This window comes from Penaeus chinensis, chromosome 30, assembly GCF_019202785.1.
Source record: "Penaeus chinensis breed Huanghai No. 1 chromosome 30, ASM1920278v2, whole genome shotgun sequence".
In the NCBI taxonomy this organism is placed as follows: Eukaryota; Metazoa; Arthropoda; class Malacostraca; order Decapoda; family Penaeidae; genus Penaeus; species Penaeus chinensis.
In genome coordinates this window covers 10,757,058-10,775,697 of record NC_061848.1, presented here as the reverse complement: position 1 = coordinate 10,775,697, position 18,640 = coordinate 10,757,058, and the positions used below count along the sequence as shown (strand labels likewise).

Genomic DNA, 18,640 nt, shown 5'->3' with positions numbered 1-18,640 from the left:
CCACCACGAGTGTATTTGTTATAAGTGATATAAGATGGAACCAAGAACAAAGTGCTATAACTGGAATAAGTAACTGTTTTGCATCACTTGACTAACTCTGTGATCACTACAAGAAATAAATGGAACGCTTTTATCATGACCAAGCCGTTGGTAGCATAATGTCTCTTAAACCATTATAGAACACGCCTTATTATTGATTAGCTGATAATTGTAAATCATCAACCAAGTGACGAGTCATCCAAAAGCTTAATGAAAGATCGATATTGAAACAAATAACATTCCAATTCATCCCACCAAAAAAAGAAAAAAATCATATAAACACATTAAGAAAATAACAAATAATAAGCCATTAAGATAAGAAATAATAATAAAAAAAAAGAAAAGAATATAAGCTCGTAGTGCAACTGACGTTTTATTGTTTACACTGGACGAGCAGAAGCGGCGTCTAGGTTGGTGGTCAATTGACTGTTATTGATTGATACACTTTAAACTGGGTGACATTTTAGGGTGATTGACAGGCAGAGTAGTGTGTTTGTACAAATTTAAGTGATTCTCTTCATTCAAATGTGTGATGATTATTTGATATGCTTATATGTGTGCTTGTTATTGGTGTCCCTCGAGTTTTAAATAGCTCCCTCCCAACTGTTCATCAGGATTTTCTATATTTTCCTCCTCTACTCTTATTCCTCGTGTTTCTTCTATTCTTGAATTTCGTTTTCATCTTTCTCTCCAAAGTTTGTTGTTCTTCTTCCTGTTACTTGCCCTTTTCTTCCTAATTATTTTCCTCCTCCTGATCCTCCACTTGTACCCCACCTTATACTCATCCTCCTATATATCTTTATCCTCCTTCTCCAGCCCCCCTCTTCCTCCTCTTCATTCTCATCCTCATCCTTCCTTCCCTCCTTATCCTTCTTTTCCTCCTTATCCTCCTCCTCCTCCTCTTCCCCCATCTTTTCCTCCTCTTTCTCATTATCATCCACCCCCACACCTTCCCTCCTCTTTATCCTCTTCCTTATCATTCCCCTCCTTATCCTCTTCCTTATCCTCTATATCATCCTCCTTCTCTTTCTTCATATCCTTCTCCTCTTCCTCTTTTTCCTTATCCTCCTCTTCTTCTTTATCATCTTCCTCTTCCTTATCCTCCTGCCTCTTCCTTATCCTCCTCCCTCTTCTTATCCTCTTCATCCTACTCTTTCTCCTATTCCTCTTCCTACTCTTCCTCCTACTCTTCCTCCTCTTCCTCCTCTTCCTCCTCTTCCTCCTCTTCCTCCTCTTCCTCCTCTTCCTCCTCCTCCTATTCCTCTTCCTCCTCCTCCTCCTCCTCCTCCTCCTATTCCTCCTCTTCCTCTTCCTCTTCCTCTTCCTCTTCCTCTTCCTCTTCCTCTTCCTCTTCCTCCTCCTCCTCCTCCTCCTCCTCCTCCTCCTCCTCTTCCTCTTCCTCTTCCTCTTCCTCTTCTTCTTCTTCTTCTTCTTCTTCTTCTTCTTCTTCTTCTTCTTCTTCTTCTTCTTCTTCTTCTTCTTCTTCTTCTTCTTCTTCTTCTTCTTCTTCTTCTTCTTCTTCTTCTTCTTCTTCTTCTTCTTCTTCTTCTTCTTCTTCTTCTTCTTCTTCTTCTTCTTCTTCTTCTTCTTCTTCTTCTTCTTCTTCTTCCTCTTCCTCTTCCTCTTCCTCTTCCTCCTCCTATTCCTCTTACTCTTACTCTTACTCTTACTCTTACTCCTCCTTAGACTCATCCTCCACCTTATCCTTCTTCCCCTTCCCCCCCCCCCTCCTCTTCTCCCCCTCTCCCCCCTCTTCTCCCCCTCTCCTCCTCTCCTCCCCCTCTCCTCCTCTCCTCCTTCACATCCATTTCCATGTACTTCTACTCTGCATACTCTTCTTTATCCTCCCCCTCCCCCTCCCCCTCCCCCTCCCCCTCCCCCTCCCCTTTCCCCCTCCTACTTCTCCTCCTCATCTTCCTCATCTTCCTACTTGTCCTCCTCTTCCCCTTCCTCTTCTTTATTGTTCTCTCCTCTCCTCATCTCCTCTTCCTCCACATTCTTCCCTCCTTTTTTTTCATCTTTCTTCTTTTTTTCTTATCCTCATCTTTTTGCACTGTATTTTTTAGGCAGAAACTGCATTCTTATTAATATTGTTGAACACTAGGCAATTTAAATTACATATCTGTAAGAGCATTTTGAAATTGTTTTTATTTTGTGTGAGTAAGATGACTGCTTTTCAGATATTAAAAATGACTTAGAAAATTCTATAAAAAAAAAAAAAAAAGATACCAAAGTGAGGGTACTGTAGAGTTGGTCTTTGCATTGGGTAACTGTGGATGTCAAAATTAAGTAGATCTCCATTTTTATATGAAATACTGAACTTATCCTTCAAAGAATGTGATGTAAAAGGCTTATACATTGATTGGTTTGAAAATGCAAACTCCTTCACTCACAAGGGTTAGGACATCACCGTCTTTTGAAAAATTATGTGTGGAAGTTAGAAGGTGTCATTCCAAGTGGATATCCTTCACTGGTCCCCAGGAATACACGTTACATGTACACCACCAGACAGCCATATTCTAGGTTACAAACCTGAGTGCAGACTACACCAGTCATATTGTAGGACTCAGACCCAAGCCAACATCACTCCCACATAGTCACTGTGTGCTAAATTTGCCCAAAAGCCCCTTCCTTAACTGAGAAGCTGATAGGTCCATATACTATTTTCATGTTGCTGTCCGTCTGTTCATGCTAAGTGTTCACAGTTTATGATTAGACATGTTCTTTTGCAAAATGATATCCAGAATTGTGACCATAGAATTGGATTGATTTTAAAAGGACTTTACAAAATGTTAAACATGTATCACATTCTTGTAATAATCATTGATAACTTTAAGATGAAGCTTAGTCATTATTGTCTTGGTTTAGCATATATAAACTAGACAGAAACAAATGAGACCAAACACAGAGCACATTAGACAGTAAACTACAATTTGCATAAGCTAAATTTATCCCATATTATTGTGCCTTTGACAAAGCTCTGTAAATAGTGGTAATATTAATAACACCCATAATATATGCTACATTTCCTGTATAATGTGAATATTAAAAGCACAAAATGGTGAATGTAATACACTTCAGATCACTCACCTTTTAACATCTGTATGCCACAGAAGTTAATACTATATTTAAATTTATTTCAGGACTCTAGTGCACATATGCAATGGCAGTGTCCAAGACCAAATTTTGATGAACCTCTATAGCTGCATTAATTTGTAATTGAGGATATGTTGTCAAGTTGCTATTAACATTTACTCTTTTTCATGTTAAAGATGTATTATGAAAATTCAACAATACATATTCTAATAAGGTGTGGGATGTTCAAATTGCAGATATAACTCAACAGTGAAAAAAAAAAAAACAAGAAGAAAATCCCATGGTGAATTCTAGGCTTTCCATATATTGATAATGCAAAGTTATTACCAAATTTAAAAAACAATACCACTTTTTGTAAAATAATAAAATAGAAAAGAAAACTTTTACCCAATGCCGCCGGGGAAAATGAATAAAAAGTGGGGAAAATGCTGTGCTCATTTTCTATATTTAGAATGTCTCTGCACATAGATTGCTCTGCTAGGGCTTAGCCAAAGGAGTCAATTATTAGACCTTGTGACCTTACGTGATTTGAATTGGCGGGAAAAAGGTATTTTTTACTGGTGCTATGAATATCGATGGTGTTATTTTTATTATAAACATTATAATTACTATAATGCTATAAACATTAGTAACCGCAAAATAAGATAACGTAAAATATTTTCGTAAATCAAAGAAAAGGGTATATGGGCAAGACAGGCAGTACTTGCAACTGGCTCATTGGTGACTTAGTACAAGTGTAGCCATCTATGTGTAAAAACAATCAAACAAGTACTCACAGTGGGCATAGCACATATGTACACGTCATTGGGTTAATAACATCACTATTAGATTTCAAATTCAAAGTACAAATTTCCTGATTCTTTTATATACAGTGTTTGCAAAATCACAAGGAAGTCTATTATCATGATCCTTGCAGGCAACATCCTGAAAAAAGCTACCTTACCCTTTGGTAAGACCAGGGAAAGAGCTGTCAGAGAAAACTCAAATATAAATGATTATTTCACCCTTTTTTGCCACCTTTTGTGAAATTGCCTTTAAAATTAAAAGGCTATTTGAAGCCATTTACATGTTTTACTTGTACTGATACAGATATCTTTATGATTAGATAGCTACAGTAGACTATATGTATTTTTTTCTTATTCTTTGGTAGCCTCAGCCCTTGGCTCAACAAATCGTACTTGGTCTTTTCTTCTCCCCCTTTCCTTTTCCTTCTCTTCTCCAACCCCTTCTCATGTTCATTTCTTAAGATGTGAGAAAGGATATATTTCTGGTTCCCCAATCCCTGGCTCTCTTTTGATCATGACTCCAAACACTGCTACTAGTACCTCCTCTTGTCAACTCCGTCCATTCCAAGTCACCCACCCAGGTCATTACCCAGTCTTTATCCCCCTTGCTGTCGTCCTCATGCTTCTAGTACTTCCATCTCTACTAACCTTTTGAGTACACTTTTTAGCTCAGCCAAGTAAGATCAATTTTTTTGTGATCCCCTTACTCTAACAATACCCTCTTCTTCCAACATCTTCAAAAACAAGTCGGTAAAATTTCCTTCCCATTCCATTCATTCATGCCTTGTCACAGTTACATCTGAGTCTCAAGCTCAAGCATTATCTACCCTAACTGTCTTCACTGGCTAATATATTCTTGCCCCCCCCCCCCCCCATGCACCCCAATCCCATGCTCATACTACCCTTTTCACCACCATACTACCCTCTAGTACTATTCAACCTGTAATTTTACCCTAATCATTAACTTATTCCTAACCCCTTTTCGTTACTCTACCTTACCATAGCACCATATGACCTTTGATGTCATATAGCACTTTCTTTCCTGGGGGCTTTGCGCCCAAGCCTCACACTATCACTATATTTTGAATACACCCCTAATGACCTTAGATGTTGATGTGGCAGAAATTTTTCAATAAATAAATTAATTGATATTCTTGACCAAATTCAAGCCTCCCTTAATACTTGTACCAGAACTGTCTTTATCCCCCTGATAGATTTCCCTGTCTACCATAAGTATTGGTCAGACTATAAAAGCAACTTGCTCACCTGCCTAGTTCACTATGATGCAGTGTCAGTTCCATACTATTCCCTCAAAGAGGCTGCCATAAGTCCTTCACCAATAATACCAAAATTACTTTCCATAGACATAACCTCCCCTATGATATTTATTTTGCCAGAGAGGCCTGCCCTCTCTGACCATATCAACCCCTCCCCCATCATTGTCAGTGTTGGCATCTTAGCAACCCTGCCAAACACTACTGCTCCACAACCTGCCCCTACCCCTTCCTCCCTACTCCTTATGTTCTCACTTCCACCCCCTCCCTCTCCAAGACAAGTTCTTTTACATTCTAAATCCAGACACTCAAATTTCTGCTGCTTCTTCGATTCCTACCCCTCCTCCTCCTCACTCTACCTGTCACATCAAATAATCTAAACCAGGGTTCTGCAAAATACAGGTTGCAACCCAGTACTGGGTCACAAGCTCATGTTCATTGGGTCACTACGTAATATATCTATATATCTACTCCTCAGACATCTGTGTCCTCTTATCCCCCTAATAAGAAGACCTCAGACCAACCAACTCTCAAAAACTCTTGAGGATTTTTGTTTTTTAATCAAGGCCCCAAAACTCTTGAGGATTGCTTTTTAACCCACTGCTGCTGGGGAAAATGAATAAAAAATGGGGAAAATGCTTTGCTCATTTTTCATGTTTTTGTGAAATGTCTCTACACATAGATGGCTCTGCTAGTGTTTAGCCACAAAGGAGTCAATTAGTAGACCTTTGTGACCTTACCTGATTTGAATTGGCAGGAAAAAATTATTTTTTACTAGTGCTATGAATATCGATGGTGCTATTTTAATTATAAACATTATAATTATTATAATGCTATAAACATTAGCACCAGCAAAATAAGATAACGTAAAATATTTTCGTAAATCAAAGGAAAAGGGCAAACGGGTGAGACAGGCAGTACTCGTAATTGGCTCATTGGTGACTTAGTACAAGTGTAGCCATCAATGAGTAAAAACAATCAAACAAGTAAACTTACAGTGGGCGTGGCATACATGTACACCTCATTCCCGTCGGCATTAGGTTAATCAAGGCCCCAAAAAGCAAGCCTATCCCTCATCCACCCTCAAATCTTTGCTCCCATTCCCTCTACACTCAAAGTGGCTACCAACATCTCTCCTCCTCATACTCATGTCCACCTCTGCCTTACCCCATGGACATCCTTAAGGAATCCCACTCTTTTTCCTTTGACAACTTGTTTTCCTTCCATATGTATCCTCCATTTGATGTAACAACTATCCTTACATGTACAAAAAATGCCTCTAGTAAGAGCTAGCAGCACATTACAGATTGAAAACACTAGTTGATTATAATGTATATATCTTTGTAAAATGACCATAGAAAATATATTACTTGACTTGCTTATATTTCTGAAATCACTATTACTGAAGCCTTTGGATTTGTTGTACAAAATTACTTTCACATCATGGTGGCAGCATTATAACAGAGTAATTAAGATACTTCAAATTAAAACTTGCCCAGGCTTTGACTATGTTTTTCTCTTTTCTCTTGTCAGGTGGAATGCTTATTGCTTCAAAAGTTTGTAAAGAAATACCAAAGACATTATCCATTATTTCTGCAGCAATGATGCATACAAAGTGTAGAGGAGGATTTTATCCACGTACTGAGGATAAGGTATGTAAATTTTTGTTCTGCAGGCAACCTTGATATGCTAAATGCATTCAATTAAGTGCAGACTGGCAAGTAAATATAATGAAGAATGCAAAAAGGGATACAAAATATTTAAATTTTAATTGCATCATAAAAAAGTGGAAATAGGTACATATTTTTTTCAATTTGAAGGGTAGTCTCCATTTATCCTTATCATTGTTTTAATTATTTTTTGTTATATGGTTGTTATTGTTATTATTACTGTTATTATTATTGTTGTTGCTGTTATCATCATATTTACTACTATTAAAATTATTGTATCTATTACAATTTGTGTTATGTGCAGGTTATTTTCCATTTATATTAACAACTTTTATACTGAGATCAAATCATCACATGCTGTTATATTTGCACAGATTCCCCGCTCTGAAGTGCCCGATAACAAGGTCAGCTGGACAGTTCCCTTTCCTGAATATGCACCAACTGAATATACAGCACCACACATTTTAGCTGGACCAGCATATGCAGACCCAAATATAGGGTAAGTCACAGAAGTTTCAGTCTGTATCATATGGTAATAAAATTTGTTGCATTTTAAATATTTTCTCTCTTTCTTTCTTTTCCACAGAAGTGATGGCTTCAGACCTGTGTGGAATGCAGTAAATGGAACTATCAATAGGATTTCTCATGTAGGAGTTTATGAATTTGATAACGGCAGACCAAGGTAATGGCAGTTTGTCTTTTTCATTGACCAGATTGTTGTTATACTTTCATTATTATTAAAGTACCTTCACCTTGGTTGATGTTATAGTACGTAGAAATTACATAAAGAAAAATGCAATTCTTGTTCACAGGAACCCTCGTGGCCGCACAGGAATCAGAGGGCGTGGGGCCCTGGGTCGCTGGGGACCAAATCATGCTGCAGACCCTATTGTCACCCGGTGGAAAATGGATGCTGGCCAGAAGGTTATTCATGGTAAGTGCAGGATAATGTAATCATGAAAGGTTTTAATTTTGTGTGAAGACTTAATTTCTAAGAAATCCATGAATAATACTTACTGCTGGTTTTAATACCTGTGCATTCCTAGAGTAGCCTATAACTGCTAGTTTTCTCTCATCCAGATGCAGTTCCCTGCTTGCTGTAAAGGGGTTAATAAACTAATGCATCTATTTACCCCTCCCCACAATGACCACACTATTTATTGAAGCAGCGGAGTCTAGCTTATAGGCCATCAGTGGGTATGTTGCAGTTACCACAATGTTAATGCATCATCTTGCCCCCCAAAGATGCATAAGTCCTATTTTTATTTGCTGTGATGCTAGCAGTGTTTCTACATGCTCCTAACAATGTTGTTGAAAGTGCAAACTGTATCTCCAATGAAATAATGCACATTTTTCTTGCTTTTTGGTGTGTGTTTTATTTTTGCCTGCCCCAAATATCTTGCATTAACCCTGTAGGTGTCTATGAAAAATAAAAATTATATAATAGTACACTTACACATACCAGAAAAAAAAATATAGTCAGATAAATTTCAAGTCTCTTGAGCCCCAAAAATACAACGTTTGGAGAAAAAACAAAGCAGTTTCTGTACTTTATTAGTTTTTTTTCCATGATGATGCTAGGATTGCAGTCAGGCATGCAATTTATATGAGGGAAATTTTTTTTTTTCATGTTATGCTTTGACATTTGTGTGTGTTGGAAAAGCAAGTCTTTAAAAATTATAATTTTGAAAATTCTTGTAGAGTAAACCAAGTATACAGTATTTTGAACACTGAAAACTAGTTTTGCCACAAAAGAAAGTATTTTTTGTCAGGTTCATCTTATTTCGACCATTATGCTTCTCAGAGGTCACCTTTACTACAGGTTTTTGGTGTAACCAGCATGATATGGATGAAAAGGGAGGCTATAATTACCCAAAAAAGGGGTTAATAACATAAAGTGATGTGTATATACTCAGAATTTTTTAAGCTTTTGTAGATCTTTATAGTAATTTTGGTAGCATGTAAAACTATACTTTTAAGATTGTTATCATTCAGGAAAAAAAGATAGATGACTACATCTAGCTATCTGTAAATAGATGGGTAGATATAGATATAGATACAGATTAGATAAGTTTAGATATTCATCGTAACTATGTGTATGTGTATATAAATACATGTACGTTTATGTATATATGGAGGTATGGAGATGCAGTTTTTTTTTTATTAAGAATTAAGATCAAATGGAAGATGAAATAGGTGGTAAGATTATAATCTATTTCTTTTGTAATGTTCATATTAATATTATCAATAATATTAATATTAATACCTTTCTTCTTTACGAGTACCTCATTCTGATAAAATTATTCATACATCAGGGAGTTAAGCTAGGTGTATTTATAAGCTCCAAACATTTTTTCACTTCAGATGCGAGCAAAAATCCAATACTGCAATTTGTTTGCATCAAACGTCGGGACAGTGGCCAGTGGGCTATCCCAGGGGGAATGGTTGATCCTGGGGAGAAGGTCAGTGTTACTCTGCAGAGGGAATTCCAGGAGGAAGCTCTCAACTTTTTGGAGATGACATCAGAACAGAAGTCAAAAGCAACAGAGGAACTGAAGGAGCTTTTCAGTGGAGGTAAGAAGAGTTTTAGTTTTGTTTGTGTGTGTGTGTGTTTACCTAATTTTTCTCTGGAAGCTTTTTAGCATACATTAACAAGTCAAGTTCTTTTATACAGCTATTGTACAACTGTATCTGACTCAAATTAATAAGACTTTACTGGTATTGTTTGTGACCTCATTTAACTACATGATTTTTTTTGTCTCTGAGTTGTAAATCATATCATTTTAGGTAAAGAGATTTATTCTGGATATGTGGATGATCCACGCAACACTGACAATGCCTGGATGGAGACCGTGGCATACAACTTTCATGACAGCAAACCAGATGCCTTGCTTTACAAACTCCAGTTACATGCTGGTGATGATGCCCAGGCTGTGAAGTGGCAAGACATTTCACATAAATTAGATCTGTATGCAAGCCACAGAGACTTCATTGAAACTGTGGCTAAAAAACACAGGGCTCATTGGTAGACAGCAGGTAAGGGCTCTGGGAAGGATAGTATGGAGCTTTTACTTTAAATATCTTGATAATAAAGAATTATTTATTGGTTCCACACTAGTTGAAGATTGTGTTGTCATGCTGGCATTTCCATGTAGTGTACATTGCATACCAATTTGGGTAAGGAATAGAAGCATAAAACTTTAGAAATATTACTGATGTACTGTATGCAATTTTACATTTTGATTTTGAAGAAAAGATGGCTTTAGTAATATTTCCCATTAATTGCTATTTGTTCCAGAACTGGATTGCACAAGTGGAAGTCATACTTCACATTATTTTTTTATCACTTTTTCTCATTGGATAAGAAATCCACTTTTGTGTTTGTGATACAGTACAAAGATAATTTGTGCACAGGTAGTAAGAAATAACAATAAACTGGTTTATCATTATTATTATTATTATTATTATTATATCCTCATCGGGAATATAACGAGATTTTGAAGATTACATATCTTGTGCCTGTGAAGACAAAGCTACAATAAAAATATAAATTGTCCCTGGCTACAAAATGACTAAATATCCAGATCAGATATTCCTAGAACACAGATAATGATAAAAACAAAGTAGAAAATGGTAATAAATTCTGAACTAGCACATTAACAAAAAATGGAATGTTCAAGGCCCCATTTAAGACTGAACTAGACTGAACTTACAAGACCCAACAATAAAATACTGGCTAATATGGTTATGTGTAGAATATTTACTGTCGACCCTTTCCCTACTGGATAAGAGCTGAAGTACTGTAAAAATATATATACACACGAGAATGTACTATTCAAAAAATAATAAAATGAAAAACAAATAAAATAGTTTCAATGAAAGCGACTGATGAAATTTCTGAACTTTCATTATTTCCCTCATATCTAATACAATATTTGATTGCACAATTTTAAGTTGTAACATAAACTGCACTACATGTACAGTACAACCTAAATATACACAAAACATATCTCAATCAAACTCCATATTTCAGTTGCCATGTGAAAATCTACATACATTCCAGGTGTATCTATAATGGAGAAAACCCACAAACCTTTGTGAACAAGACATCATAAGAACATTCATAATGCAAGTCCAAGTCACAAGCAAACTCACAAGAACATAATCAGCAGAGGAGGACTTTTCCTAATCCTACTATGACTTGTGCTGCTTGTCCCCCCTTCACTCTTCTATTTATGCTATGTATGGTGAAAAAATATAGCTGTACAGAATATGGACTACAACTGGAAGGAGAGAGGCTAAGGTGTTATTAGAAGACGAGATTTCTTGATTTACTTACTCAAGCCACTGCAGCAAAGCTTGTTCAAGCTAATACTTCACAAACTTGTACTGCCTGTGGCAAGATATTAAATAATGGTGATATAGTGGGACTTACTATTTAAAGTACAAACAGAATACTTCATGAAAAGCATTCTAATCTCATTAGTTTCAGATCTTATAGCTGCACTTTTAACATCATTACCTAAATACTAAGTGACCATTCATCTATGTCAAGAAGACGTAGACTTATGGATCTGGAAATGAAGAGGGAAAAAAGTAATAACCAAGACAAGTTTATCACAGAGTTAATCTTCTATGATAAACTGATAACAAAAATAGAGGGAAGCCATCATTACACAATCAATACCATGATCACATTTTGCACATGGATGCTACTACCTAATTCCTGTACTAATATTGAAAAGAAATTAAAGCTCTGAATATTGTGACTTTAAAAGAAGAACTACGTGTCCAAGCATATATGTTACATATGCAACATTAAGTCTGCATGCAGACAGACAAAAACTGAACAACACAGTCAAACATATATGCAGGCACAGACACAACAGCATGCTTACATTCACACACATGCAGTCACACATTTCCACATATGCAGAATCAAACACGCTGAATGTATAAAATACTTACATCTAAGGCTATGACATCTAACAATGTACACTAGCTTCTAATGACAATTTTGCCTTTTTCTGGATTATCTTTAAAATGGACACTAATGCTTCTATTGTAACCAACGCTAGAACACATGTAACTTGACAGCTGAAGAAAGGCACTGATCTCAACTCACATAACTTCAGCATAAGTTCCACATCCATATAAAAAATATGATGAAAAAGAAGGAAAAGTAGTAGTAATGATTTCAATATCTGTTAAAAAATAGATAAATAAATAATTAAAAAATAATAATAATTTTAAAAATCATATCACACTTACAACTGGTTATCATAATAAAAAGAAATAGTGAGATGGAGAGAGTGGACATATTTAAGAATTATATTTTCCATCACAAAATGTTCTTGGAAGCTGTTTCCTGAATCATGAAACTTGCAATATAATTATATATTCAATCAACATTTCTGTAAAACATTCTACCTCTTACAAAACTGTTACAAAAAAACAATAACCATAATAATTATTTAAAAATTCATATTACACTTACAACTGGTATAATAAAAATAAATAGTAAGCTGGTGAGAGTGGACATATTTAAGAAAAATTACATTCATCATGAAATGTTCTTGAAAGCTGTTTTTTGAAAAGTCAAACTTGCAATATAATCATACATTCAAACAAATATTTCTGTAAAACATTCTACCTCTTATAAACAACTGTATTTGTAGATTTTATTGATACTTAAGTGCATTTGCCCTCTTCTAATTACAATTGTCACTGATCAGTATAAGTTACATACATTTTACATTACAATTAAGGCTAAACACTTATCCTCTTATTATACACCACAAGCATCAATGCTAGGCCTAGCTAGGAATAATACATAAATAACTTAATCTCTCCCTTACTCAATTGCACTAACCTTTCACTTACTGTAGACCTAAACAACACATGTTCTTTTCCTTGTACAACACAACACAGATTTATACAAGGAAAGCAATACTTAATAATGGAGAGACCTATCCAACTTAAATGCAGTGCCAAAATTTTTCAAGTAAATGATGCATGGGACTTGCTAAAATTAAATGCCAACACATCTTTTAACATTGCTACTTACTGCCACCTATGAACCTACTGTGACTGAGGGCAGGGAGGAAGAAAGAGAGAAAGAGATACAGAAAGAATGTGTGCATGTGTGTATTTCCATGTTTGCATGTGTGTGTGTCAGCACATGTGCATGTGTGTCTTTCTCAAATTGATAGTATATATATAGGCAATCATGTGAATACTCATGTATACAGTATGTGTAATGGGTAAGCAATGTCAATGAATCTAAGTCCTCTCACTTCTAAGCCCTCACCGCAATAGCCTTAAGGAATATATTCCCTAAGTTCACAAGGTTTAACCTGACTAAGAAAACGGGCAAAAATACCAAGGGCAAGGGAAGACCATCGCAAATGACAGAGAAAAATACAAATAGAATCTTGCACATAAAAAACTCTCTCAGTGAAGTGCTACTGAATACCTCACTCAATATACTTTCACAAGATCAAGAGAGGGTAGCATCCTCTCCACTCTCCTTTTCTTTCCCTATCGGCAAGACCTGCTGGAATGTTCACAACAAAAAAAAAAAAGATAATTAAAAAAAAAAAAAAAAAAAATACAGTATATTTTTTTTTTTACTTCCAATACACCCTTTGACCTGCATTCTTATCACAATCCCTTGATTAATACTGGACTTTTCTGCAATTATTTTCTATAATAAACACCCCCATACAATTCCTCAGGCAAGTGGCCGATCATTACTGTACTTAGTAACTTACCCCTAAAACATACACAGCCAAATCCTGCACTCTTGCAGAAAATCCAATGTGCAAAGTATGCATAAAAATCATTTATATTTTTTCAGAGGGATAATCACAGCTTTGAAATGGCAGACCAAAAAGTATGCAATTTCCAAGTATTCAGTAGTGTTTTCAAGCACGCCTAAATTTATACTTTGCACAACCAAAGTTTACTGTCAAGAGCTATGAATACAGAACTTATCTAGAAGAATCTTTAGCCTAACCTTATTAAGTACCCACAACATAGGGCTCTTGCCTTGGGCCTTGTGACCAGATCAGCATAAGCATATTGGTGTAATACAACAGAGGCCTACATCACAAATTAAAGACAGCAAAAAGAATCTGAAAGGTAGTCATAAACATAATTCAATCAGAATAAAAACATTTAAAAAATCAAAATAATGACAAAAACAAAACAAAAATAATGACAAAAAGTAATTCATAAGAGACCAAAGTGTTTAAAATATTTAACAAGGACATTAACAACACTGCTCCTAATTCATTAGAAATACCAGTAGTTGGTAATACTGTCTTTTCCACATAAAAAGTCAACAGAAAAACAGAAATACCAGTAGCTGCTCAAACTGTCTTTTCTACATATAAAGCCAACAGAAAGAAAGAAGGAAGAAGAAAAAAAAGACAACACATGAACTGGCAACATATCACAGGGAACTTCAAATCCTAGACACTGGATATCATGCATACTTCTTTTCACCCAGTTCCCACAGTACCTTTCCCGAGGTAAATACAAATACCAAATGTTCAGCATTGTATAAAAATTACAATATCAAATATTTGGGGATATGCAAAGACAGCAGTATTAAGTTTGGAATTACATACTAATGATCACAGTGAGATCATCTATTATCAATATTTCTTTTTCTTTTAATTTTAGATATCATATTTAGACCCTTGGCTGCTACAAAGAGCAATAGTTTGTTTGTTTGTTACAGTGCAGAACAGTCTTTGTCAGAAAGGCTGCAGTTATGCAATTTGTTTTCTGCTCTTTAAGTTTTCTACGACTTTGGATTCTCTTCTTTTGCGCAAACAATAATCACTGACAGAGCAAGTACACGAGTCTCCCATAGCTTGCCATCTCTGTTGTTTGTGGCAAACTAGTTCAGAAAAACAGGGACAGGGACATCTGCCAGTCATAAACCTCAGCCACATTATCAAATGACCAATCCCAAGGATTTCAAGCACCATGTGATAATCCCTCAAAACTTCAACATTCTAATCTACACACTGTTTATAGCATCCAAACCTTATAACTAAAGAAAACTATGTGATAGGACAATCAGGCCTGGCTGTACAGTGGACAAACAATGCATTATTTACAACTGCACGTGCAGTTGGATGTGTCAGAGATTAAAATACTGATTGGATGATTTTCATTGGGCAAATTAAATAGTTCTTACTTTTTAGGATGTATACATACATTCCCATAAATATGCCTGCTAATTGCCAGCCTTACAATGTTTGCAGCTCTAAAGTAACATATTTGCTAAGTAATTCATGCTGAAAATCATTAAAAAGCACTGCTCTTCAAGTGGACTGATTCTGAAATTACTCACTAGCTTCTACTGCAAATATGTAAAACAGATAAATATTACTCTAATGATACCAATTTACAAATGAATGCAATGATCATGCATTCACTAGCACAACATTTTTAAACCTTTTTCCTTTTTTGATATTTCAAATAATCTTATGCTTCTATACACCCCTTTACATTTATTCTTTTAACTGTGCCAAACAATCCTTAAAAAAAAAATGTGAAAAGCCTGGCTACAAAAGAGCACACAACTGATTATCAGCTATGGAGGGCTAAGAACAATAATTGCTGCCACCTTGTGATATAAGGAATGTATCACAAACACTACACCACACTATATCCAACACAGTGCACTCTCTATGATCCACGAATCTACTACGACCACTGGAGTAACAATTGCACAATCATTTTCTAATCCCAAAAATCTTATCATGTTTTTAAGTCTGCCAAAGATGATGAATTTTGTAATTTGTTCCACATGATAGTACTTTTCTATTAGCATCACATAAATTTATTCTATTATGCTTTAGTCACATAAGCATATCATTCATGACTAGACTTGTCATCATCTAGAAGTTACTATGTTCCTAAACACTGTAACCCGAAAAATAAGCCTACCAAGTCATTTCATTTTCACCTAGGAACTTCTTAAGTATCTAAAAGGAATTTCTAAAACCTTTGGCACACTCTTTAGCAGACACTTCTGATAAAACTATCACACTAACTGGAGATTCTCCTTTTTACATTATCCTTCACACTAAAAATAAAATTACTCCCACTGTCAGATCTTCCTCTATGAAAAGACACCAGAGAGTGCACTGTAATTAATTTGCAATCTATTCCTGATTTTACATTCTTAATCATCACTAAGCAAAAGTTTTCCATTCATAAAAAAAAAAAAAAAAAAAAAAAAAATAGCCTAAACTTCTCTAGGAAAATGCTAGAAGCATTTATTGTGCTACAAAGTATCAAGGGAATCTTGAGCAATATAAACAAGAATCTGGTTTATATCTAGTGGAATGGACTGGAGATCATAGGTTACCAATTTCATAAGTTATTTCTAAAAAACAAATATTAATTTTCAAAATTTGTGCTTTGAAAAACATGTGCATAACAATACTGCTTAATTGGCACACGTATCAATTAATTGGCCACAAGAATTCTGAACAACATTGATTTACCTAATCACCTAGAAATCTGCCACATGTTCAAGCATGTGAGTTCTGGCAAGACAGATGTTTGCTCATAGAGATGAGCATGGATGACAGTTATACCAACGAAGGAGGTACATTATAGTTCTAATCAATAAATTCAAGATGGGGGGCATAGTGCTCATACTGGAATGATGGATACAAAGAGAAGAGAAGATGTGGTGTAACATCATCATTGAGCAGGCTTTGTAGGTTGCCCTCCAGCTCTTGGAAAGTAGGTCGCTCATCACGGTCCATCTGCCAGCAATTCAGCATCAGTTGATAGAGCTCATCACCAACATATTGAGGCTGTGGTAGTCGCAGGCCTCGCATAACCCTGCCAGGAACCTCATCGGTCTTTACATCTGCATAGGGCGTCCCCCCCAGTGTGGCCACTTCCCACATCAAGCAACCAAAAGACCAAACATCACTCTTAGGAACAGACACCTTGGACCGGAGTGTTTCCTCAGCGTGCCAGCGTTTATACTCAGGTACATACAAGTCATTATGATAATGGAGGAGTCCAAACCCAGTGACCTTTGGACGTATGCTATCTATCAACACAACATTCCTGGCACAGAGCTGACCATGGGTAACATTTAGTGAGGCAAGATGATTCATGCCTCGTGCAACACCAAGGAGGATTTCAAGGGCCTGAAAAAAATAAGAACAATAGATAACAGTAACAGTAATAATGATGATAATGATTAATTCCCTTATCAGACATTAACACATTTAATAAATTTAGTAAAGGTATTAAGATTAATATACTGACACTAACACATACCTGTCAATAAAATTCTATAAGCTAATAACTGAATTATTAAAAACAAAATCCCTAAAACAGGAAAATACATTTACCTGTCCCTCTGGAAGTGTGGAAAACCTGCGATTTTTCTCTGCATACACTGGGTAGTGCTGAACTGCTCGACTTCCAACAAGGTGTGATTTGAGCGTTGAAGTTTCATACTCAAAGGCCACAGAAATGACATTAAACTCCTCCATGAGACCAACAAGGGAGATGATATGTGGGTTTTTGTTGATGCGCACATGGGCATCAAACTCCCGGAGCATCTGGCTCTTTGAATTCTTGTCCAAGTTGTCATCAGCTATTCTGTGAACTAGCACATTTGCCTGGTTCCCCTTGTTAATCACAATGCCCTGTAAAATGCAAAGAATGGGATTTCCTACACATGTACAGATGTCATATAAGTAAAACTATAAACTATATTAATTTCTTTTTTAATGAGGCAAAGATGCACTTGAAATACTGGTAAGATTGGCTGAATGCTACATGTCTGAGTAGCACTTGTATTTCAGTTGAGAAATCTTCACTAATATGTTACTCTTTTATCAATTAACATCAACTTGTCAAGTATATCTTCACCTCAGTAAAAAAAATAAATAAATAAATAAAATAAATAAATAAATAAATAAATAAATAAATAGTGTATAATGATATCATATCCTAAGTGCAATATTTAACACATAAGAACGGAAATATAACAAATAATGAGTTGGAAAATACAAACTTCATAAAGTGTTTACAAGCTGTTTACTTACCTTTCTTACATCCCCAAACTTGCCAGTCCCAATATCCCCAACAATGTTAAGCCCTTGATGGGGAATGATCCAAACTCGTTCTTTCAGCTGGCGATAATGGTCAAGTGTCGGAGCTTCCTCATCCACATAGTGCGCACCCACTGAATAGCCATTCTCACAGTCTTCATTGGGCTCCTGTTCATGGACAGCCAACTCTTGGTTCTCTGCCGAACGCATCCGATTTTTCTTCACCACAACCCTCAAAACTACATACAAAATGATGGAAGCCACAAGGAGGAACCCACACAAACCAATTGCAATTGACAACCCTAAAACAGTCTTTTGGCTCCTGGCTAACTGTTCATTTGTTTGAGTTATCATCTTGGTTTCCATGGAGTCACTTTCATAATCGAAGACAGTGCTTTCATGCTGCTCGTGATTGGACATAGAATAAGCTGCCTTTGTTTCATTTATGGTGCTCAGTACACCAAGCAAAATGTGGTAATCAATATCTGGTTTTAATGGTGCATTGTAGTACTTCCCATACATCTTTCTGTCTCCAACTTTGAAGGTTCTCATAAAATTATCAGGAGAGAATTCAGCTGTAATATAGAATGGTATGCTATTATTCATAGCTGAGTAGTAATCTGTCAGCAAATGAGGCTGAAGTTGTACATGAACAGTTTCATCCACTA

The 18,640-nt window shown here is 35.9% G+C and overlaps 2 protein-coding genes across 3 annotated transcripts in view; one reads left to right on the top strand and one right to left on the bottom strand.

Moving 5' to 3' along the window:
- The first annotated feature begins 319 nt into the window (after positions 1–319).
- Positions 320–10,314, top strand: LOC125041122 (ADP-ribose pyrophosphatase, mitochondrial-like). Of its 2 annotated transcripts, XM_047635888.1 has the most exons (8): positions 320–449; positions 6,728–6,846; positions 7,239–7,363; positions 7,451–7,546; positions 7,677–7,798; positions 9,229–9,438; positions 9,652–9,900; positions 10,163–10,314. In XM_047635888.1, exons 2-7 carry the CDS (start codon positions 6,733–6,735, stop codon positions 9,891–9,893), a joined length of 909 nt encoding a protein of 302 aa, XP_047491844.1. In that variant the 5' UTR covers positions 320–449; positions 6,728–6,732; the 3' UTR covers positions 9,894–9,900; positions 10,163–10,314. The 2 variants fall into 2 exon arrangements, with proteins under 2 accessions (XP_047491844.1, XP_047491843.1); XM_047635887.1 differs by having other exon boundaries at positions 321–449; positions 9,652–10,314.
- LOC125041116 (putative inactive tyrosine-protein kinase Wsck) overlaps positions 10,298–18,640 on the bottom strand; it is a 14,292-nt gene continuing 5,949 nt past the window's right edge. Inside the window, exons 2-4 of the mRNA XM_047635882.1 lie at positions 17,967–18,640; positions 17,265–17,564; positions 10,298–17,057 (exon numbers count right to left, since the gene is read on the bottom strand). The exon at positions 17,967–18,640 is cut by the window's right edge and continues 760 nt beyond it. Coding sequence (XP_047491838.1) covers positions 16,512–17,057; positions 17,265–17,564; positions 17,967–18,640 — 1,520 coding nt within the window. The 3' untranslated portion in view covers positions 10,298–16,511. The remainder of the gene's footprint in view (positions 17,058–17,264; positions 17,565–17,966) is intronic.

Bases quoted from the DNA above. Each gene is read 5' to 3' on its own strand.
- LOC125041122 (XM_047635888.1), top strand. From the start codon at position 6,733: ATGCTTATTGCTTCAAAAGTTTGTAAAGAAATACCAAAGACATTATCC. The intron at 6,847-7,238 runs GTATGTAAATTT...ATATTTGCACAG, and splicing joins ATCCACGTACTGAGGATAAG to ATTCCCCGCTCTGAAGTGCC. The intron at 7,547-7,676 runs GTAATGGCAGTT...TCTTGTTCACAG, and splicing joins TTTGATAACGGCAGACCAAG to GAACCCTCGTGGCCGCACAG.